Source organism: Thalia democratica, chromosome 8, assembly GCF_965202585.1.
Source record: "Thalia democratica chromosome 8, ktThaDemo2.hap1.1, whole genome shotgun sequence".
Classification (NCBI taxonomy): domain Eukaryota; kingdom Metazoa; phylum Chordata; class Thaliacea; order Salpida; family Salpidae; genus Thalia; species Thalia democratica.
This window is the reverse complement of record NC_139172.1, coordinates 2375288-2400954: the sequence shown is the minus strand read 5'-3', so window position 1 is coordinate 2400954 and position 25667 is coordinate 2375288. Positions and strand designations below refer to the sequence as shown.

General features: G+C 24.1%; 1 protein-coding gene across 1 annotated transcript in view; it reads left to right on the top strand.

Moving 5' to 3' along the window:
• The first annotated feature begins 1715 nt into the window (after positions 1 to 1715).
• The window catches only part of LOC145842363 (uncharacterized), a 39367-nt gene continuing 15415 nt past the window's right edge, over positions 1716 to 25667 (top strand). The window contains exon 1 of the mRNA XM_082949790.1: positions 1716 to 2960. Coding sequence (XP_082805916.1) covers positions 1716 to 2960 — 1245 coding nt within the window. The remainder of the gene's footprint in view (positions 2961 to 25667) is intronic.

Below are 25667 nucleotides of genomic sequence, written 5' to 3'. Positions count from 1 at the left end.
AGCTTATTAGAACATAATAAATATCCTAGAACTACTCAAGTTTCTAAACAGTTAACATGTTACAACTGACGTCATTGTAATTTAAACAGAAGATATTACTTGATACTAAGTTCACATATAAGATTGAGTATTATAGTATACAAAGACGTCCTAGTTATTTTAAGAAAACTAAAAGTTGATTTGAAAAATACTTTTGTTAGACGGTTTACGTTGAACAAATTGTGAAATTGTGAGCTTCTAAAATTATTGAAATATTGATATTAACGTTAGTAAGTAGTAATCAGCTTATTAGAGCTGTATAAATATAGAAACATCATAGAACAACTAAAGTTTCTAAAAAGTTAAAATGGCACAACTGACGTTATTATAATTTAAACAGAATAAAAACTAATAAATACTAAAAAAAAACGCTTACCTGTGGTAAATTAATGATGACGTCAACAGAATAGAAATTAAATTTTGATATTTATCTTTAGAGATTTTTTTACGTCTTAAAAACTGACTTCAACTTAATTTTTCTTTAGTTTACTTGAATAAATACTCCAGCAAGCTTTAGTTTTAACTTTGAATTTTAATTAAAAATTATCTTTAAAACTAAAAAAAGTTTATTTAGCCTTTTTTTTATAACAGTTTTGATATAATACATAATTAATCAAAGTAAGGCATAAAATTATATTATCTTATTTATAATATTGGAAGGAAATGTAATTTGTGAAATAAACATTAATCTTTAAAAACAACTCCTCACAGTGAAGCTATAAAATAAAAGTTTTAAAAAACTAAAAATATGTTTTATATTTGAACTTATATTCATAGTTTTCTTAAATGCTTTAATTTAGTGATTATAGTATGTAAGTTTTTACTATTCAGTATAATTTGTTATTTTGATTAGATCTATTAGAAGTAAACAACTATTTTTATTAAAACTTACATTTTCTTTTCATTTTTTCTTTTCTTTTCTTCTTTTGTATGTTTGATTTTATAGCAAAAGGCATAGCTGTGAATTTATAATTTTATACTAAAAGATAATTAAGTATACTTATAATCATAAAAACTTTTAAGTGCTATTCTCGTAAGTTTCTAAGTTACAAGTTAACTATATATTTTTTGTTATTAATAGCTATAATTTGATTGATTTAAAAGTTTTCAATTCAACTTTTGTAACTTATTTATCTGGATATAATTTTTGTATTTTTCCTTAAACATCACATACAACGTCAAAATGCTGCACATTCTCAGATCTCCGAGCTCAAAGTTTTTGAGAACAAGTTCCCGTCAACCTACTTTTAGTTCTCCTTTTTCGAAAATCGTACTATTTTTTGTTAAATTTAAGTAAACTACACTCTTCAGTTTATTTTACTTATTTTCTGTATTAATTTTATAGTTACTGATGTTTTATTACTTTAACACGTTTTATGGTACAGTAATGAATTTTGCGCTTTGTACTTTATTTTCGAACATAATAAGACTTTTATGGTTTTTTTGATATGCTCTATATTTATCTTAAAATTTTCTAATTTAATATTTTTCCTACAACTGATCATAAAATTGCATTAAAAAAAACTGTTATAAATTATATTTATATTAACTACAGCAGAGCACCTTGGTACTTAAAAGAAAAAACTATATACAGACTTGTATACAAATACATTAAACCATTAGTCACTGACAAAGTGTACTATAAGTTAATACCCAAAGGAACACAGCCTGGAAAAATGTACGGTTTTGCTAAAAACCATAAAACCAATTGTCCTCTTAGACCAGTACTATCAGCAATAAAAACCCCAGAATACGCCTTATGTAAATGGCTAGAGACAGAACTTAAACCATACTTAAAAAGTGACTGGATTATTAACTCAAGCTTTGAGTTTGTTGAAAAATTGAAAGACTATCGACCATTGAACACAGACATTTGTGTCACATTTGATATCAAGAGTTTGTATACCAACGTCCCGTTGGAGGAGACTATTAATAAAGTTACGAAAGTAGTATACATAGACAATCCTAGTTCAATATTTGCTCGATCAAAAATGACTCAAACAGTATTTAAAAATCTTCTAAGAGCATGCTCACAGAGCATCTTTATGTTTAATGGGACCGTATATCAACAAACAAACGGTTTATCAATGGGCTCTCCTCTTGCCCCTTTACTGGCCAACTGGTTTGTCAGTCAATTAGAGACAGAGCTGCTCAACAAAACTGCAAGGCCAAGAATGTACTGCAGATATGTTGACGACATTTTCTGCATTTTCCAAAATAAAGAACAAATAGATCAGTTTGATGAAAAACTCAACAATATGCATCAAGACATGAAATTTGTCATCCAGACTTGCCAAGAAGGTAAACTACCATATCTCGATACACAGCTGACAATAAAAAACAACAAGTTTATAACATCAATATTCAGAAAACCAACAAGCACGGGCGTGCTCATGAATTTTAACTCGTGTGTACCGCAGTCGTGGAAGAGAAAGTTAGTAAAAAACATGAATCACAGAATCAAAAATCTGGTTACAGAAGATTTACAAAATAACGAGTGGCAAAAGGTAAAAGAGCTGTTGATGAAAAACTCATTTCCGGCCAAGTTTATCGATGAACAAATACAAAAGAAAGACACCTTTGAGACAGAATTAATTGAGAATAAAGATGATAAGAAACAATTTTTTACAATACCATATGTTAAAAAGACGTCAGAGAAATTCGCCAAGAACATAAAAGCAATATTTGAAAGCATTGGGGTAAAAGTACGCATTACTTATAGATCAGAAAAAGTAGGGAAATATTTCTCTCTAAAAGATTCAATAAGTAGCTTGTATCAAAGTTGTCTCGTCTATAAATTTACGTGTCCAGGTGATCTGGACAACCAGTACATTGGTGAGACAGAAAGACAACTTTTCGTCAGAATTAAAGAACATGTGACTCCAACCAACAGTGCGGTGTTTAAACATGTCGAAAATTGTGTATTTTGTACTAATTGTAAAAATATTTATTATTGTTTCAAGGTTATTAAAACGTGCACTTCGTATAATGAATTATTATCTTCAGAAGCTTTACTAATTAAAAAATTGCAGCCAAATTTGAATAATCAGCTTGGTCCTGATAAAGGATCAAGAGTAACTATTAATGTTTTTAAATAATCCATTTTGTCTTAATTGTTTATAAAAATCCATTTTTGTTAATTACTTGTCGTTTTAATTAGTTGTATTTTTACAAATGATATAATTTCACTCAATTTATTTTGTGTTACTTTAACTAGTGAGTGTTTAGTATTTTGATAAGGGAATTTGGACATTCCGAAAGCGCTTAAGTTTTTAATAAAGTTTATAATGAAAAAATTTGTTTGTCTTGTAGTTAAATGGTACTTAAAAAAAGAAACTATTGAGTAAAACAAATGGTACGCTTTATCTATTCGCATATTTCTTCATAATAGTCTGTAATTTTTTTAAGTTATAGCGAACTTTCACCTCTTGTTTTACATTTTCTTAAATTTCATAGTTTCTTAATTATTTTTGTTGCTGTAACAACTTAATTAAAATATCAACTAATGATAATTTGAATTATCATGCTTATGTAAACAAACATTATTTAACACTAAAATTCAAAAATTATTCTGCTTGTATAATTTATTACAAACTTATGTAACTAAAGTTTATGACATTAAAAGAATTCGCAACTAAAAGTTTTAAATTAGTTAATATACTTTTTCTTTCAATATTAGTGGCTATAATATAAAGCAAAGATTCAAATTTAAAAGGAACTTTACTTTATTTCAAACAGCTTTAATGTGTTTAATGACTAAAGCTAACATGGAGAGAAAAAATTAATTTTAGAGATAACTATCTATAACTTACTTTACTTAGCTTTAAGTTTTAAAATTTATTTTATGGTTTTTCTCTACGTATAATAAGCCATTAAACAAACTTTATTTTTAATTACTTATGTGCTTTAAGATTTATTTATTCAATTAAAGCTTCAAAGTTTGTGAAAAAAGGCAAACTGGGAGATATTGTAAATAAAAATATTATATAAACCTTCAACACAAAAGTAAGTTATATTATTAACAGCTAAAAACTCTAAATATTTTTCTGATGTATAGATAACGAGCTTATTAAATATGTTTATTAATGAACAAGTGCACAACATAAAAACATTTTACAAAACTATAACTTAAACTTTTTTTATTGTTATAATTGGGAGTTGTAGCAATTTTACGAAAACATTTTAATTTGGATAGTTTAATTCTTTGTTTAAGTTTAAATTTCAGAAATAAAACAAAAAAGCTGTTAAAAATTCACAAAAAAAAAAAAAGGATTTGAGCTAAAACTAGTTTGTTAAAATTTTCTTTAAGGAACACAAAGGATTTATATGAAATTTTAAAATTTAATACAAAATTTTAAAAAATACATGATAAAAACTACAAATATAAGAACTTTCAAAGTTTAATAGACAAAAAAAACTTCAAGTCAAAACCTTTATTTTACAAAAACATATTTTAGTGAAATTTAACAGTTCAATCATCATTGCACTTATTTAAGTTACTACGAAATGCAAAAATTAACTCTTGTTTTAAGAAATTTGTGCATTTTACATATAAAATTTTGTAAATAAATATATTAAAGAATTTCGAATAAAAACATGATAAGCATAACTGAAAACAGTAAAAAGCGTATACAATAACTCAAGTAAAATACTTTAAACTTAAGTGAAGTTTCTCATTTTTTTCATAGATTTATATGAGAAGTATTTTGTCTTTTAAGAAAAGCATGACTTTGTTAAAATTTGTGATTGTCATTTTCAATGAGCATAAGTATTATAAGCGCTTTTACTTGTAAAAATATTTTTGACCTGTATTAAACAAATAGTTATTTAGTAAAATATATGAAAGTTTTTAAACATTCTTTACTTATTTTAATTGGCGTTTAAAATAAAGCATTTATAATAATTTATACTTTTGATTGAAATGCAATTACAGAAAGTATGACAACTTACTGGAAGTAAAATAATTATTTTAAGAGAAACATAAATATTTTAGTAACTTGTGTTTTGACTGAAATTTTTTAATAGTAAAGTAAAAACAAAATCAGACATTTATTAATTCTTGTTAGATACATAATCTTTAAAAAAAAATTTAAGCTATTTAGTTTAGTTGTTAATAAATACAATTGACTATACAACATGGGTTTTGAGTGGTTTTACCTGTGCCTTTTAACTAAATGTGATGTTTTCATACATCTCGTTGACTTCAAAATGAAAGTTAGGTTCTTCCACAAAAGGACCTATAAAAAAATTGAAAATTGAAAAAAATTTTATTTAAAAAATTCATTTATATGGAAAAATAAGAACTATTTAAATCATTAGAAAATAAATAACATTTATTAACTTCACTGTTGTTAAATTTAACCAAAAACTGATTAGACTAAATCTTTAATTTATTGTTAGTAATTTTTGGTTATAAGAAAGTAGTAGTACATTTGTTGGCGTTTATAAGTAAATATTTATTTAATAAAAGCTTAAATTAAAAAAAACTAGTTATATTTGCTTTGTTATCAAAGCTAAGCTTACTTGAATTTGGCGTGTAAATGAAGTCTTTCAGATTCTGTTTAAGTGTGTTTATTGCAGATCTAACCTGAAAAGATTCGATCGTTATTTTTTGAAGAAGAATATTAACATAATCTGTTTGTAAAATAAAATGAATAAATAAATATACAGTAAAAGTTTAGTCATGATTTATATTTACGCAAAGTCATGCTTTAAATACTTTTTTTATAATTTTAAGATTATTTAGTCACGACTTTTGTTATAAAAAAACTTTCACTCTATTAATAACACCTTTGCTTAAAATAAAATTTAAAAATTTAGGTATATAATTATGACAACATTGTAACATATAAAAAATTTATTGTTCATACCAAAAAACATAACAATTAATCATTAAAAATGGTGAAAAGCATAAGGCTTCATTCAATGAATAAAACTACTTAAGAAGCTTGTAATATGTTATATACAAGGTGTGTACAACTTGTTAATGCCATAAGGGATCGAAATTATAAAAAAAATATTGGCTATATTTAAAAAGAATTTGCTAGAATATACTTTCTAGATACATTTATAGAAAAAACTAAAAGTCTACCACCTTTTTCAACTTTAAAACAATTTACTTCAAACTCTCAGAAAGAGATCTTGATAATATTACAAACCACTTGTCATAAAAGGATTTATTAAAAATCAATTTATAATACTTTATGAACTATATAAAAAATTAAGTTCCTTTTTTTTATAAAAAAAAAATTATGTCAAATTAATAAGGAAAAATTAAAACTAAATGTTATAAACAGATTTCCCTCCCCCTCCCTATGGCCTTAATTAACCAAATGATTTAATTAATAAAATTACAAAACCAAGTTTTTCAAAATCAAAAAAAAAAAAAAAAACATCAAAAAGTTCAAGTCTAAGTATAGTAATAACATAAAATAAATTTGTTACTAAACTATTAAATAGTGCTTAATAATAGTATTTAATAAATTATGGAAACTATAATTGAAAAATATTAATGAATTTTAAAGTAATAAAATAAAAAGGTATTTAGACATTGCATAAAATAATTGATTTCGCAATATTAAATTTCATTTATAATTTTTTGCTTTAAAAATCAAAGTTTAAAATAAAAGTAAGAAATTTATAATAGTACAGTACAAAGCATGTTATGACCAAAGTTTTAAGTGAAGCTAGTTGTTTATCTTATACTTCATAAAGAAATAACCGATATCGTAGTTAATTGAGTAAAAATAAAACTAAATCTTATTAACAAGTTGTTTGCCTCCCTTCATCCCTATGACTCCATTAAACCATTTAATTTACTTGGTGAAAAGCAAATTTTGTTTTGAAATGAAAAATTTTATTTAAATATTTGCTAAATCTGATTATAACCTTTTAAAAATTATAGTCTAAGTTTATGGAAAATATTGAAAATTTCATTGCTAACTGTTGAATAACAATACTTACAAGATTATTAAAAAATACCAATTTTCAAATAATAAGTGAAATAGGATTTTAGACTTTACATGATAAATGATTATTTGTGCAATTTTAAACTCAAATTACAAATTATACTTTAAGAAGTAACTAAAAAAACATTTTTTATAAAAAACAGAAATGAAAATCTTACATCTGCTTTAAAAACCTTTACTTTAAAATATTTAGTGAAAAAAGCTAAATTTTTCCAGAAAAAAAAAATTGTGTAGTTGATTTCAAAGTATAAATACTCAAATTTGTATTTTAAATTACTATAAATTGTTACAGATAAAAAAAAAACCTTTTAAGTCATCAACTGATTTCCAAGATTTCAGATATCTCTATTTTTGGGTGGTTAAACATCTAAAGGTGGTTTATCTTCTGAGTCTGGTGAGTTATTAAAAATATTATATTTACTCTGTAACTTAAATATTATTAGTACATTAAACAAAATAGTTAAGTCATTAGATACTTACCTAAACTATTAACTAAAACTTAAAGAGCTTAAAAAATTTCTCAAGTATTTACTGCAAACAAGATACATGGTTATCAACCTTTGATAACAGGGATACCCTCAACTTATATGAGCATTTACATATAGTTTATATAATTCAAAGATAAAACTACTACCAACTGACAATAAATACATTAAAACAGCAATTTTATAATATTAAGGCAATTAAATAATTTTAATTCAAGAAAAAGTTCTAATGACTAGCATAAGAATCATTAAGTGTCAAAAACAACTTAAGTTAGCATGAGATTCTCATCATTTTTTAACAAACATGAGTTTTCCTGCGTGTGTACAACTCATAAGACAAAAAAAAAAGGTTATAAGTGATTGAATTAATAAAAAAATAAGCAAAACATATTAGGTTTAAGAATAAAAAGCACTTTATTATACCTGTTAGCCACTCTTAATTTACAAAACTAGTTATAAAAAACTTAAATTGTGTACTATAATTTTTAATAACACTTTGTAGATCATACAGTAATTTACAAGATTTTTATATAGTAAAATAGATCCAATGGCTTTCCCACCTTAAAAATTAAAAAAAAATAATAATTCATCTAAATAAAGGATAGTTTAAAGGTTGTAAATAAAATTATTAAGTTCTAAAAAAATGAATATATAGTGATTGTATTTCTTAAAGAAATAATTTGTGAAAAACTTACAACAAGTGAAAAATTCTTATTTTATATTTACGTTTAGAAATTAAAATTGTTTGATATATAAGTGAAAATAAAAGTAGATTTGAAAAAAGATGTTTAGCTAAAAATCATCAGTTTTGTCTATTTCATCAAAGTTGAGAAAAATAAAATCTTAAAGATGTAAAAATCAAAAAACTTAAACAATCCATAACATTATTTATATTCAATACTATTAAGTTTTTAGTCAAGTTTACTATCTAATAGTGGAAGATACTTTTTTTCTCAAATTTACTATTCCATCATTACTTACAACTAACAGTTAACAATTTAGTTATGATTAATTTAGTCATTAGATGTCTAAAAAATTAACCTTATTAGAAAAAAAAACATTAACTAACATTAGAGGCATTCATACTTTTAAAAATAATTTGTTTTTTTTATTGTTAATCTAAATTATGTTTACAAAAATTGTGTTTTCTTCATGACTTGTTATATACAACATTTTCTTTCATAATAAATTTAATTCCTATTACCGGGGATTTCCATAAATTTGTTTTAGTTTTAATTAAAAGGAGGCGCTTGTTACCATGTCTTGTCGTAAGTTTCTAATTTGAAAGTTAACTATAGTTTTTTATTAATAATTGCTAGAATTCGAATTATCTAAATGTTTTTATATAAAACTTGACATTTAACTTACTTAAATTTTTGAAGTACTTACTGGAAGTTGTTCTATTTTTTGTTTATTTTAAGTAAACTACACTTTTCAGTTTTTAGCACTTATATTTTATATTAATTTTATATTTTTTGATGTTTTATAACTTTAACACGTTTTATGGTTCAGTCCAACAATTTTGCGTAATGTACATCTTTAAGTATAACAACTCTTTTATAATTTATTTGATACGCTGTGTAGTTATCACAAAATTTTCTTATTTAATATCTTCCCAATAACTGATCATACAATTGCATAGAAGAAACTATTATAAATAAATTGTGTTTATATTTTAATGTAAATACTTAACACGTCCCATGGTTAGAGAAACTATCATTTTATTAACTACTATGTCTACTGTATTTATTAAGTACAACAGACATGGCTAATCAACGTTCAAACAAATAAAAGGTAGAAAGGAAACAATTAGTACCGAAGCCAAAGCACGTACACAAACTGAACACATTTGTCTGGAACTTTTGTATTGTTGATATACAAGCGAGGCAAATAAAACTTTTAAAACAAATAATTCAATATTTTCAAAAAGCCTGCTATTATCACATAAAAAAAAAACCAACAAACTATGATTATATACTTACTACCAAAAGTTATATAATAGAGTACTCATAAAAAAAATTATAAACATTTTCATGCAAATTGAAGTACAAAATGTTTTAATTCAGAACGTTTTAATAAAGTATAAACTTGATTATTATAAAACTTTTTTTTTTCAAATACGCTTAGCTTCAAAAATACTGGTAAATTTACAAATAACAGACTTTACGTTTAAACAAAAGAATGTCAAACGTAAAATTTTTTTTTTTGTTGGTACTATTTAGAACATATATAATTTGCATATTTTTGTTTTTTGGTGTCTTTTTAAATCTGCTGAAGTAAAAAACTTTTTACCACATTTTGGACAAGAGTATCTAGGATCATAATGAAAAACCATGTGCGTATTTAAATTTCCTTTAGTTTTGAAGCTTCTTCCATCTGGGCATATTCTGCATTTATAATTTCTCTCATCACTGTGAGTTGCTTCATGATTTTTTAAGTTTTCTTTTCGAGTAAATCTTCTACTACAGGTTTTACATTGATAAGGTTTTTCACCAGTATGAGTTTTGATGTGCCTATTAAGATCAGATTTACATTGAAAACATTTCTGACAAACTTTACATTGATAAGGTTTTTCACCTGTATGAGTTCTGATGTGTATAACTAGATCTGCTTTACATTTAAAACATTTCAGGCAATTTTCACATTGATGCACCTTATCATGTATGTTCTTGTGTTGTTTAAGAATATACTTATTAGCAAACTTCTTTTTGCAAATTGGACATTCAAACTTATCATCATTGTTAGCATGGGTACCTCTACAATCTAGAAAAAATATTTTGCTAATAAATGTAGTTTAGTTTTGCTTAAAAAACTTACTTAGTTTTTCAAACTATATAAAATTTTGATCATTTGTTTTACTAAACATCACTTAAAAAAATAGCTCAAAACAAAATTCTTCACAAGTAAAAACTTGTAAAGTTTGATTAAAAGCTTAAAAACTTTTTTTTTCAAAAATAGTAAAAATAATACAAAAATTTAGTTTATATAGTTCTGTTGTAGAAAAACATAAATACATGAATACATTTGATAATATATATACAATAGATTACATGAGTAAAATAAATGTAGATTATAATTACACATTTCTAATTTTTTTTTTAACTTAGTAATAGCATGATATTTTTTTTCTTTTAGAAAAACAACTAAATATTTAAAAAAAAATAGTTATGAAAATTAAAGCAAATAAAACACTTATATACTAGACTTGCTTTTTGACATAACATTAAGTTACAAAATTAATTATTAACCTTGAACATCAGTCTCAATTTGTTGTTGAATTTCCTGAGAAGTTTTTTCCTTAGTTCCATTGTCACCAATTATGTCTTCTGTAAATTTGTATTATAAATCTTTAGTCAGTAATAGTCAGTAGTTATGTTATAAAATTTTAGTTAACCTACTGGCTGATAATTTTTATACACAAAACTCAAACACATTTTTATACCACAATAATTGTTACTTTTTTTAAAGAATTTAGAAGTACTACAAGTAGTTTCAGTTTCTTTAGTTTGATTAAAACTTGAATCACATAATTCTTCTGGCTCTATTTTTATTACACTCAGTTGTTTACTTTTTTCAAAATCAGAAATTTTTCTTATTGGCCCTGTTTTATGTTAAACAGTTTTTATTTTTATTTTTTAAAGGTAACAAAATAAGTTCAAAAAATTTAATAAATTAATAAATTAATAAAGTTTTAGTAATTCCTTTGTTAAATGTTCAAAAATACCTTCACTATTTTCATTGACTTTTGAAATTAAATCTTTTTCACTCCTTTTATCAACAAATAAAGATTGGAAACATTGCAATCTTAAAAAAAGTTTACATTGTTTAATTAACAAAACTAGGCTTATAGGTTTTTAAGTTCTAATCAATAACAAAGTTATTTAAACAAGAAATTTAAAACTAAGTAGATATTGTAATTGAGAAAAAAAACATGAGTATAACCTTTTAATAATGACTATATACTTGAACTATAAAAAACTCAAAAATATTTTCTTAAAGAGCTTTAAATTTTCTTTAAACTTCAGACAAATTGGAGTAAATTCGTCTAGTCAGTTAAAATTAAACTTATCAAATAAAAAACTACTTCAACTTAGAACTTACTTTGTATTTTTCAACTTTAGGTCTTTCTCTAATGACTTAATTTTTTCCACTAATAGAACGTATGCTTTTGTCATTATTTTATCTTGCACTTCAAAACTGTAAATATATAGTTATTTTAGTTTATGGTATAATAATTTTATGCTAAAATTTTTAATTGCTTATTTCAACATTAATCCTTAAAAATTTAATAACAAGTACACATATAAAGTACAATTAATATTTAATAAAATTATACATAACAAACTCTTCGCTTTTTTTATGAAGTTCTTTTTCTAACTTCTTAATGTTTCTGACAACTTACAATTTTCATCAGCAAGATTCTCTTTTTCTTTTTCCAATCTATTATTCTTGTCATGTAAATATTGAATCTCTAAGTTTTGTTGTTTAATAACTTCTTTGAAACCTGACATCAAGAATTCAGCTTGGGTAAATTCAGTTAAATAAATATGTAATCAATGTACAAACAGAAATCATTTTAAAGCAGAAAATTAAAAAAAATACATACATATAACTTATGTAGTTTAATTTTTGTTTGACTTTTAACACGGTAAAACAATAAAAATTGTTTAACTTATAAATATTTAATGTATAAGATTAAACTAACCCTCATTCAAACTGTTGATTTTTGATAATTTATCCATTTTTATTACTAAGAGTATTAATAAACAAAATTTCTAAAAAAAAACTTATTTATTTATTTATTTCTTAAGATTGTAATTTCAATGTGGTAAAGTTACTGAAAAAAAAGAACTAACTTATTTCACTGTATGTATCTTTTACACAACATACATGTAGTCTAATATAAAGCTGAATAAGATAAACATTTTTTATTATGAAGTTTCACATATAATCATTTTAAACTTTAAATCTTGAACTTTTATCATGCAAAATTTGTTATTTGAAACAAGTTCACTGGAAAATAAATAAAAATCTAATTATACAGTAATCTTCCTTTATTGTACCAACATATGTTTCTGTGTCTTAACGAGTCAACATACTTTAAATGGGTTTTTAACGGAAAGGACAACTTATTATTATTCTTTCCATTAAAAACACACTTAAAGTGTGTTGATTCTTTAACACACAGAAACATATATTGGTACAATAAAGTAAGACTACTGTATAATTTGTTTTTATTTAATTTTTATAAAAAATATAAGTTGTTTAAAGATCAAAATATAAGAAACCTAATTATGTAATCTTTTATTTCTAATAAATTAGTTTTCTCTAGAATGTAGGTATATCTGAATACTTAAAATCATTAAAATGTTATCGTGATAACAATAAATAAAAACTGACTCTACTAAATAATTTAAGAAATGTACATACTTGATCAAATATTAATGTGTATTTATACTCTTTGTTTTTGTAAGATGTTAAAGCAACTTTTATTAAAGTTAAACAGTCATCAATTTTACATTATTAACTACCTTTTATGTGATTCCTATTATGTAAAAAATGTTATAATAAGACAATATACAGAACCATTACTTAACTTTTTAACTATTTAATTGGCTTAGTTATTTATCAGCATAAAAAAACTAAATCATGATTAAATTTTTTTAGTTAACAACTTCTAACAACTATAAATTTTTAAAGTTGTGGCACTGCATATTAACAAAGCTAAAACATAACAAACTACTTCAATAAAGTTTTAAAAGTACGTAGTGTTTAAAATATTTAATGAATATTTTCAATAAAAAAAATAATTTTTTAAATTAAACTATTGCCTAATTGAAAGAACTAGGGTTGTCCATTGTTGTTTCAATTAAAGCTTTTAGCCTCTGTTAGTTTTGATAACTGGCTTATTTAAGCTGAGAAACTGTCCAACTTACTTGACTTTTATTTTTGTGTATTTTCTAGATATAAAATCTATAAAAAATACCAATTACGTTTTTATTCAAAACTTTTTTGATTATACAGGATTAAAAATAATCAATCTTAGCTTAAAAAAAAATAGACAACTGATAATAAACAGAGTTGCCATTCTTTAAGTCACCATAAACTGCCCTGAGATTTTAGATAATATTTTAGCAAATTTACTTATTTAAGTACATTGGTTATAAAATAACAAGTTATAAAGCTAAGTTATCTAAATCTCATCTAAAGTCTTTAAAAAAAAAACTGTCCTGAGATTTGTAAGCTGTAAACTGTAAACAATCCTGAGATTAATAACATAAAACTGCCCTCTGTCAACCTGTGTTTTAAGAAAAAAAAATCAACTTATTAAGAATTTTCCTGAGTTAATTTATAAGTAAAGGAAGTTTAAAATGTTTTTATAAACAAAGAATTTAATCATTTAATAATTTAAAGGCTATTAATATGTTTCTATTAAAAACAAAATTAACTATGACGTTTAAAAACAAAAATTTGATTTTGAAATTTTCAGCGACTTTGAGTTTTATTGATGTTTTGTTTACTCTTGGCTTAAAATCACAATTTTATACAATTCTTAATTTCATTAAGATAAATTTCAAGGCATAACATTTTTTTTTTAAAGCGCTGAACTCATTTTTTAATTTTTTTCTTCAACTCATTATATTAATATTAATTCAATTCGTTATTTAAACCTAGTACCAGTTTTATCTAATTATACTCTGACATGCTTGAATTTTCGAATATGCAACATTTTAGTTTTTGTTTATATTTTCAGGCATAAATAAGTTTTAAAATAACAGTATAAATAACTAACATTGTTATATGCAGTTTAATATTTTATTTTTGAAAAGGTCGCAATGATTTGCCACCGAAACCAGTCACGAATAAAATATATAATTTGCATTAATCTATTTAAATAAGCTCTTTACATCCCTGTACATTGAGCTTTTTTATTTAGTTAAGGCAAATAACTATATAAATGTTAGGCTAAATATGTTTGATAACAATTACTTTAAATTGAAAGTGAATATAAGATTTTAGAAAAAATAGTATACTTTGCTGTTTTAATTTTTTCATATTATAATAAACCTATTGTACTCCCTGACTTTGACAGGTTGTATCTAAAAAGTTAAATTGAAATTTAAAGTTTATCAATATTAGCTATTATTTATACAAACTGTTAGCTAATGTTTTCTAGCTTATCTAATATTCTAAGAAAAGAATTGATTAACTTTAGAAAATAATATTAGACTTGATCATTAATTTTATTAAGCATTATAATTTCAATACGGTGATGTTGTGGAATAAAGAAATTAAACTTAGTAGAATATTTTTATCTTAATAAAGTGTGTTTTATGAGATTTTGGTATAAAGTGAAATTAAAAAAATTTGTAAACTTATGAAATTCAATAAATAAGTGCTTCTTATTTTTAATTCTTATAAAATGTTTTTAATGCATTTTGCTTTGAATTGTTAAGCTCATTATTTTTTCAAATTAGTTTTTATTATTTTTATAATATTTATTTATTTTTAAATCGCTCTATTTTTAAATATCTAAAATAATTTACTAGATACTTTTTAGTGGACTTTTATTGTTGTAAAACTAAAAAACTCTATTTTTAACTGATTTAGTGTTTTATACAAGCTTATCACATTCAGAAATAGCGTCCTTTTTAGTTTGAAAGAAAACCCCCTACTACAATTAGTAAATTAAAACTATAATATCAAGGACAAAACTAGTTGAACTTAAAGTGTTTAAATAGTATGATATAACTATAGAATCAGAGACAAAATTTTTAGTTATGAATTATTGTAACAATAATAACATCATTCCGTGAAATTAAATTTTAAAACCGCTAATCGACTTAAGGTAAGGATTTTGGGTTAAAAAAGAGAAAAAAATTAAATAAAAAATATACAAAAGATTAAGTTAAGTAGGAATTGATAGCGTGTGGTTTTAATTTTCTAGGACGGATTCTAACCCTTGGTTTGTATATTTCATTTCACTTATACTAAATTCATACTATGACATGAAAATAATTAGAAAAATCAACAAAAAAACATCGACGAAAGTCAGCAGAGCACAAGCCTGGACTTTCGTTTGCCGTGAGACAAGCTCAAGTTTAACAATTGATCACCCCCTATTGTTAAATTTGAGCTTGTCTCACGGCAAACGAAAGTCCAGGCTTATGCTCTGCTGACTTTCGCCGATGTTTTTTTGTTGATCGTACTAAAACGAGCGTGCCAGATGTCTTGCTTAGTGGACAATGTTTTAAACGTTGCACGGCAAATGAGAATGCTGACGTCACTGATCATTGCTAGCAAATGGTTGATTCATGTGAAAGCATGATAAACCGTTTGTAGATTGACGACTACAAGTTTTTCGGTTGTGACTGACTGATGAGTCCTAATAAGGACGAAACCGGTCTCAGTCTACCGAAACTTGTGGTCTGATGATCAAATTGGCGTGATCAACCCTATATTTAGAAAAATGTAATAAATTCTTTACTGTTTTTCTAGAACAAGTTAAACTTATAGTTTATATAATTATAAAAATAACTAAATGAAATTTGAAAATTAATCGTTTAATCAATTATTAAGTATAAGTAAAAACTGTTTTTGAGTTTAAAGTAATATTGCAATTGTCAAACTAATTTTAAATCAACGATAACTATTTAAAGCAAACTTTATAAATTTATTCTTTCAAGACTTTAATCTACAAACTAAGTTTTGGTCAAAGACCTCGTCATTGCTTCAGTAAAAAATCTAAAAAGGTACGTAACAATCATGAAAAATAGCATTTAAACAATAAAAAAAGCTTTTTTACTTAAAAAAAAAAAAAACTTTTAGATTAAAATTATGAGCAAACTTTATGTCTTAAACAAAGAAATTTTCATTAACAAATTTGGTTTTTGGTTATCGCACTTAATTATAAGCATTAATATCGGTATTTACGTTATAAAATTGATTTTACTCAATAATTTCTAAACAAAAAATAACGTTTCACATTTTTTTTAAGTTGTAGAGCTAATTAAATCAAGTTTGTAGTAAATGTAGCTAAAACCTTAAAATTTATTTTACAGTTTAAAATTTACTAGAAAAAAAGCCTTTTATTATTATTTTATCAACCTTAGCACATTTACTATAGCTAATTAATTGTTAAAATATTTGAAATATACTTAATATTTACACTTTTTACATTTTGTTTTAAGTTCTTATTACATAAACAACTTTATATAGAGTTAATTTAAATAATTTCAATAAAAGAGAAGTTTTCGTTTCATTTTGGCCGGAACATTTGTTTAACTAACGATAAAACTTATATTTTTAAAGTCTGCCTTGCTAAATATCATCCTATTTGTATTAATTACATTATTAGCATAAAAGTTTAAATTTAAAGATTGCAGCTTGATATATAGAAAAGCATTTATTTTTTTTAATTCTGATTTTTTTTTTTGGAATTTTAACATCTAGATCAGGGGTCGGCAAACTGCGGCCCGCGGGCCAATTGCGGCCCGCGAAGGGTAAATCTGCGGCCCGCGAGCATGTTATTTTTTTGAATGGAATGCGGCCCGCGAAAGAAATTTTTGTGGCCCGCGAGCATGTAAATGTGGCCCGCTGAGCAAAATTATATTTCTAGTTAAATTTTTTCGGTGATTCGACTTAATTTGATTAGTTTGATTTTAAGTCTCTCTATAACATTTTTTTTTTAAAGCGCTGAACTCATTTTTTAATTTTTTTCTTCAACTCATTATATTAATATTAATTCAATTCGTTATTTAAACCTAGTACCAGTTTTATCTAATTATACTCTGACATGCTTGAATTTTCGAATATGCAACATTTTAGTTTTTGTTTATATTTTCAGGCATAAATAAGTTTTAAAATAACAGTATAAATAACTAACATTGTTATATGCAGTTTAATATTTTATTTTTGAAAAGGTCGCAATGATTTGCCACCGAAACCAGTCACGAATAAAATATATAATTTGCATTAATCTATTTAAATAAGCTCTTTACATCCCTGTACATTGAGCTTTTTTATTTAGTTAAGGCAAATAACTATATAAATGTTAGGCTAAATATGTTTGATAACAATTACTTTAAATTGAAAGTGAATATAAGATTTTAGAAAAAATAGTATACTTTGCTGTTTTAATTTTTTCATATTATAATAAACCTATTGTACTCCCTGACTTTGACAGGTTGTATCTAAAAAGTTAAATTGAAATTTAAAGTTTATCAATATTAGCTATTATTTATACAAACTGTTAGCTAATGTTTTCTAGCTTATCTAATATTCTAAGAAAAGAATTGATTAACTTTAGAAAATAATATTAGACTTGATCATTAATTTTATTAAGCATTATAATTTCAATACGGTGATGTTGTGGAATAAAGAAATTAAACTTAGTAGAATATTTTTATCTTAATAAAGTGTGTTTTATGAGATTTTGGTATAAAGTGAAATTAAAAAAATTTGTAAACTTATGAAATTCAATAAATAAGTGCTTCTTATTTTTAATTCTTATAAAATGTTTTTAATGCATTTTGCTTTGAATTGTTAAGCTCATTATTTTTTCAAATTAGTTTTTATTATTTTTATAATATTTATTTATTTTTAAATCGCTCTATTTTTAAATATCTAAAATAATTTACTAGATACTTTTTAGTGGACTTTTATTGTTGTAAAACTAAAAAACTCTATTTTTAACTGATTTAGTGTTTTATACAAGCTTATCACATTCAGAAATAGCGTCCTTTTTAGTTTGAAAGAAAACCCCCTACTACAATTAGTAAATTAAAACTATAATATCAAGGACAAAACTAGTTGAACTTAAAGTGTTTAAATAGTATGATATAACTATAGAATCAGAGACAAAATTTTTAGTTATGAATTATTGTAACAATAATAACATCATTCCGTGAAATTAAATTTTAAAACCGCTAATCGACTTAAGGTAAGGATTTTGGGTTAAAAAAGAGAAAAAAATTAAATAAAAAATATACAAAAGATTAAGTTAAGTAGGAATTGATAGCGTGTGGTTTTAATTTTCTAGGACGGATTCTAACCCTTGGTTTGTATATTTCATTTCACTTATACTAAATTCATACTATGACATGAAAATAATTAGAAAAATCAACAAAAAAACATCGACGAAAGTCAGCAGAGCACAAGCCTGGACTTTCGTTTGCCGTGAGACAAGCTCAAGTTTAACAATTGATCACCCCCTATTGTTAAATTTGAGCTTGTCTCACGGCAAACGAAAGTCCAGGCTTATGCTCTGCTGACTTTCGCCGATGTTTTTTTGTTGATCGTACTAAAACGAGCGTGCCAGATGTCTTGCTTAGTGGACAATGTTTTAAACGTTGCACGGCAAATGAGAATGCTGACGTCACTGATCATTGCTAGCAAATGGTTGATTCATGTGAAAGCATGATAAACCGTTTGTAGATTGACGACTACAAGTTTTTCGGTTGTGACTGACTGATGAGTCCTAATAAGGACGAAACCGGTCTCAGTCTACCGAAACTTGTGGTCTGATGATCAAATTGGCGTGATCAACCCTATATTTAGAAAAATGTAATAAATTCTTTACTGTTTTTCTAGAACAAGTTAAACTTATAGTTTATATAATTATAAAAATAACTAAATGAAATTTGAAAATTAATCGTTTAATCAATTATTAAGTATAAGTAAAAACTGTTTTTGAGTTTAAAGTAATATTGCAATTGTCAAACTAATTTTAAATCAACGATAACTATTTAAAGCAAACTTTATAAATTTATTCTTTCAAGACTTTAATCTACAAACTAAGTTTTGGTCAAAGACCTCGTCATTGCTTCAGTAAAAAATCTAAAAAGGTACGTAACAATCATGAAAAATAGCATTTAAACAATAAAAAAAGCTTTTTTACTTAAAAAAAAAAAAAAACTTTTAGATTAAAATTATGAGCAAACTTTATGTCTTAAACAAAGAAATTTTCATTAACAAATTTGGTTTTTGGTTATCGCACTTAATTATAAGCATTAATATCGGTATTTACGTTATAAAATTGATTTTACTCAATAATTTCTAAACAAAAAATAACGTTTCACATTTTTTTAAGTTGTAGAGCTAATTAAATCAAGTTTGTAGTAAATGTAGCTAAAACCTTAAAATTTATTTTACAGTTTAAAATTTACTAGAAAAAAAGCCTTTTATTATTATTTTATCAACCTTAGCACATTTACTATAGCTAATTAATTGTTAAAATATTTGAAATATACTTAATATTTACACTTTTTACATTTTGTTTTAAGTTCTTATTACATAAACAACTTTATATAGAGTTAATTTAAATAATTTCAATAAAAGAGAAGTTTTCGTTTCATTTTGGCCGGAACATTTGTTTAACTAACGATAAAACTTATATTTTTAAAGTCTGCCTTGCTAAATATCATCCTATTTGTATTAATTACATTATTAGCATAAAAGTTTAAATTTAAAGATTGCAGCTTGATATATAGAAAAGCATTTATTTTTTTTAATTCTGATTTTTTTTTTTGGAATTTTAACATCTAGATCAGGGGTCGGCAAACTGCGGCCCGCGGGCCAATTGCGGCCCGCGAAGGGTAAATCTGCGGCCCGCGAGCATGTTATTTTTTTGAATGGAATGCGGCCCGCGAAAGAAATTTTTGTGGCCCGCGAGCATGTAAATGTGGCCCGCTGAGCAAAACTATATTTCTAGTTAAATTTTTTCGGTGATTCGACTTAATTTGATTAGTTTGATTTTAAGTCTCTCTATAACATTTTAAAATAATTTCAAGAAATTACTGCTTTAGTTTAAAAATGTGTAAAAGACAGATTAGGGTTCTAACAGGATATGTTTCTCAGTTTCATAAATACTTCTTTTTTACAGCAGTAAATAATTATCTGAAAAAAGAGTGTCAAGAGTGCTTGGATTTAATAAGTTGGTTATATAATACCTATCTATTAAATAAACTAAATGCAAATAGTTTCCATTTTGTACAAAATTAATGCACAGTAATTAACTAAAGTGTTATTTCTTTATAGCTTAGATATTCTTTTTCAATACTTTTTATACCTCAGTTTCTTTTATAACTTTTTAATTTTGTAAATGTTATATTAATGTTATAATATAACATTTGAAATAACATAGTGATAAGAAATAAGGTTCATTTGATTTTTGTTTTGACACATTTTAATATTTTATAAGTTTTCTATGCACACCAACTTCAAAAAATGCTTATACTTTAAACAACTTTTTGTTTAATACTTTAGTTAGTCTAAGTTTAGTTTATGCATACCTTTCTAACATTTTTATTTATACATGTCATATCTAAGTTTGTACAGACACATTTAAAACAATATATATGACATAAGTTAATATAATTTTTGTTAGGTATACATTCCATTTTTCAAACATTGTTTTTTTCAAGCTAAGTTAATTTTTATGCTTATCAATACACACAATTGTTGTTTTTTGGAGCTACCTATGTAATATAAACTAGATATAGGGATTGTAAATTTATAAAGTTTGTACATTGTTAATCAAAATAGTTCAAATTCAAGCAAATAAACAACTAAACATTGCCACACATCACTATTTGAAGACTTCAAATCTCAGGCCAACTAAGCCATTTTTTAAGTTTTTGGCTAGAATTGCTTTTTGTATACAAAAATATCTGGAATGTTTTTGTTGACTCAAGCTGGCTTTTTTGCTTGAAAGAGTGGCAAATTAAACTTATGATGTATGTTTTGCTCAATCCACAGTGTTAGTTTGAGTTTTAATATATGTTAAATTTTAAGTCTTGCAGCTGATATAATTCAAAATATTATTTATATTATTGTGTACATTAAAGAATGAACAATCAGTGTTGCCAAAAAAGTTGAATCCTGGAAAAGCTTTGAATTTGTGTATTTACGGTTAAAAATTCTAGAAAAAAAACTTGAATGTGAGAATTTTTGAAAAAACCTGGAATTTCAAACAATTTCTACATTAAAATTAATTTTGATTTGACTCAAAAAAGTTACCAAATAAATGATTTTTATTGAAAAATATATTACAGTAGCTTAACAGTATTTTTTAATATTGATAAATGTTATAAGATACTTTTTTAAACTTTAATTAAACTTTATACAAAAAAAAAAGGATTTGTACTTCCAAAAACTCCGTATTGGTAAATTGCACCTTTACTTGAAAAATTTCACGGATTGTTGTGCTTCGCGTTGGAACTAAACCAAGAAATTCTACTAAAATGTCAAAGTTAGTAAAAATATCTCTAAAAAAAATTCTCAGATGAGCAATAGTATTTCTATCACTGCTCTCATGTTAACAGTTTGATTAAAGTCCTAAATGGATTTATGCGACTTTATAACCTTAATGCATTTCCTAAACACGACTTCATGTTGTCATTGAAGAAATAAACAAAAGTTTTTCATTACCGCCAACATCAATTATTTATAAAAGTTTTCAATTATAAACGATATCTCATTTTAGGTAATTAATTTTGCTACTTTATTACTTGCCTTAACAATTTTTTCTGATTATTCTGCAGTTACTGAAGATATAATGTACTCTAGTCGAAAATGACTTTGGTGATTTTTTTATTGTTTCTCGCAATAACTCCTAACTAATGCTTTTTTTATTCTTGTAGCTCGTCTTATATTTTACAATTAATATTTTTAAATGCAATATTTTTTATTGCAAATAAAGAATTGCTATCATGATTAATAGAAAAAAAAAATTCTACTTTGCTAATGACTAAATAAAATTTTATACTGCTGTTAAACTTGTTTAAGAAACTTAATTGTCCATTCCAGCTGACTTATATATTTTTGGCATGTAATTTATTTACTGTTAATAACCTTTGTTATTTCTTTATGTAGTGAACTTTATATCAACTGGGTTGCTACACAAACAGGCTATTTTAAAAGCTTGAAAACTCAGGTTTGTGTGAAGTTTTTATTTCAAACACTTAAAAAAATATTCCAATTCTCAGAATAGTTTTTATGACTGTTGTGTAGTTTACTAATTGCATTTTTTTCTTGTTTTTTACACTTTGTGTACTTTTTGATAATGATGATATTTTAACTAGGTATTTAAGCTTGATTAATAACTATTTATTAGCTTTTTAAAATTTAAATAAATTTAAGCTGGTTTGATGCATCTCAGACATTTTTGCTTTTTAAGTGGAAACTATGTAAAAGTCTAATTACTGATAAAATATTTAATTATTAAAATATTTGAGAATAAATTATGTTAAATTATTTGTTTTAGCTTTCTAGAATACAAACAGGTATTAATTTTATGATGTTAACTAATTACTAAATTTCTTATTGAGTGTAAATTATTTAACTCACAAAAACTTTTTTCGAAGTAAATATTCTTAGAAATATGAAAAAGTGTTGATGATATAACAAATGTATAAAAGTAACCCATAAATTGTCTTTCAAGTTAGGTTTTTTTAGAGAGTTAGGTTGTAAGTAAAATTAAAAAAGTATTAAGTTTAACTTATTAAGTGCATATTAAAGTACATACTTTATTAACAATATTAGTACATATTTATTAAAGTATATTAGTCAATGTGAATCATAATCAATATTAATTTAAATAGGCATTCTATGTATAGCTAAAAGTCATTGTAAATAATAAGGTGAATAAAAGTAAAAATTTTCTCTAGTGTGAATAAAACTAAAACCATAAGATTATTGAAATGTCACTAAAACTAAAACTGCGGCCCGCGAAGACTTAAGAAACTTGAAATTTGGCCCTCGACCATCAACTGCCTGCCGACCCCTGATCTAGATCAAGCTAGATGTTTATTTTGGCGTTTTAAAATTTTGGTCTTTTTTACAAGTCTTTTTTTGCAGGGTCAAAAGTTATTTTATGAAGTAAATAAATGTAAGTCATTTTATGAATTTTAACGACTCCATAGAATTGGGCTAAATTGTTTTAATCGGTGAAATATATATTAGTTAAATAAAAAAAATACTGTGCATATTATTGTTTTCATAAAGAGGCAAAACGAAGCAAAAACATTTTTAATTACGATTTAAATTGTTTAAATGCAAATCGAATTTATCTGCTATTTATATTAGACCAATTAAATAATACAAAAATGGTTGTAAATATTTCTTTAAACTTTGTGTAACAATTAAAATTTTATTTTATTATTATTTTATTCAACATACAAGTCTTATGTCTGGTCTCAATGGTTTAGATTTAGTGTTTATAAAAGTCTTTTATAAAATACTTCTTTTATCTTGCTAAAAAACTCCAATAAAAATCTAAAGTAGAAAAGTTAAAATTGTTCGATATACCCAAAAATAAAAATAAATATTAAAAAATGTTAATACTAAACAATTAAGGGATTTTTAATCTAACACTGTTTTAAATTTCAGCACCAAATTTGTATACATTAAATTAAAAACAATACATTAGTAATTAATAAGCCAACATTTTAATAGTATTAATTAAAGAGTAATAAAAATAAAACAGGTAAAAAACTACTTAAAATGAAATATTACAAATTCTAAAGAACGGTGTTTTCATAGGAAATTTTATAAGTATAACAAAACCATATACTATCCTTTGATGAACTTTTTTATGTAAGATTGCTCAAAACTGTGAAAGAAAACAAAATTTAACTATTTGTTTTCACTTATTTTCTTACAGCAACAACACGAGTTGTGTTTATAATGTAAGTAAACATAAATATTACTTTTATATCAAAGATAAGTATACTATAAAAAAATAGTTAAATTGACCTCTAACAATCAAAATACTTTATAATCAATTGATGTTCAAAAAAATAATTGTCTTTTTCTAGTTCACTATCATATTTATAATAGTATACTTAAGTAGATGAGATAAAAGAAGCTTAAAATTTAAAATACAAGATAAAACAAATTACTTCAAAAAATTAAAGCACTTAAACAAGTTTAAACAGCATAACACTTTGTTCAAACTTTTTCCGGGCACATGTTTACATAGAAACAAAACGGGAGTTTTATGTACTATTAGTACTTACTGAAAATTTTTAAAAGCGTTTACAAGTTTAGAAAAACAATTATTTAAAACTTTTATTTGTAACGAACTACGAGTTTAATTGTTTTTTGAGACGTAATAAGTTTAAGTAAAAAGAATATATATGTAGTCATAGAGAAACATTTAAAACAAGATTTTAAACATGGTCAAATATACTTAATATGTTTTCAGTATTAATATCTGTTTCTCTTATTTTATCTTGTTTATTTTCTGTAAAAATAAATTACAGTTACTTCAAAAACATTGCTAATTCTAATTTTATTATTTAATATTAGCAAAATAAGCTTAAAAAAAGGTAAACTAAAATAAAATTTAAATGAGTGTTAGAAAAAATTTTTGGTAAAAATCCTTAAAGTTCTATAATAAGGATATAAACTAATATATTGTGAACCAAATTCTGGAAATGAAATACAAGCTCAAGGAATACTAGAGTTAAAATAATATGTACATAAAGTTATTTTTTGATAAGGATTTTATAAGTTAATTTTTTACTAAACAACGTATAAAAGATACGAAAAAGACATGACACTTTCAAATGGAGATATTATTAGGAGAAATAATTGAGCGCTGATGTAGTTACATCACTATTTGGTTACACGAACAAACTAGCACAACAAAAAACACAAAGTTTATTTTTGGTTTTGTTTAAGAAATTCTATAAATTTTACAGTAAATGTAGAATATTTCTTTTTGTTTTATGTTTTTATTTGTTAAGTAAAAATAAAATCCTTAAAATATTAAATTATTGATCATTATTTTTTTAAGTTTTGACTACATTTGTTATATTTACACTCCAAAATAAACTCTTTCAGCCTAATAGATAAAACATCTGAATCCTAATAAGAAGACTCCAGGATCGAGTCCTGGCGTAAACTCAAAATTTTCTTTTATTTACTTTTCAGATATCTATGCAGGTGTGCTTGTCACATTTAATTTTGTTTTAAAGTTTCAAAACTCTACAGTCAAAATCTTAAAGTCTAAACTTTACTAACTAAACCAGTTTTATAATTTGAAATATATTTGTTTTTAATTAAGTATAACTTATTTTTTAGATTTTATTTTGTTATAAAAACTTTTATGCAAAATACATATCAGTTTATAACAAAAATAATTTATACTAAATAAAATTGTTAACATTAT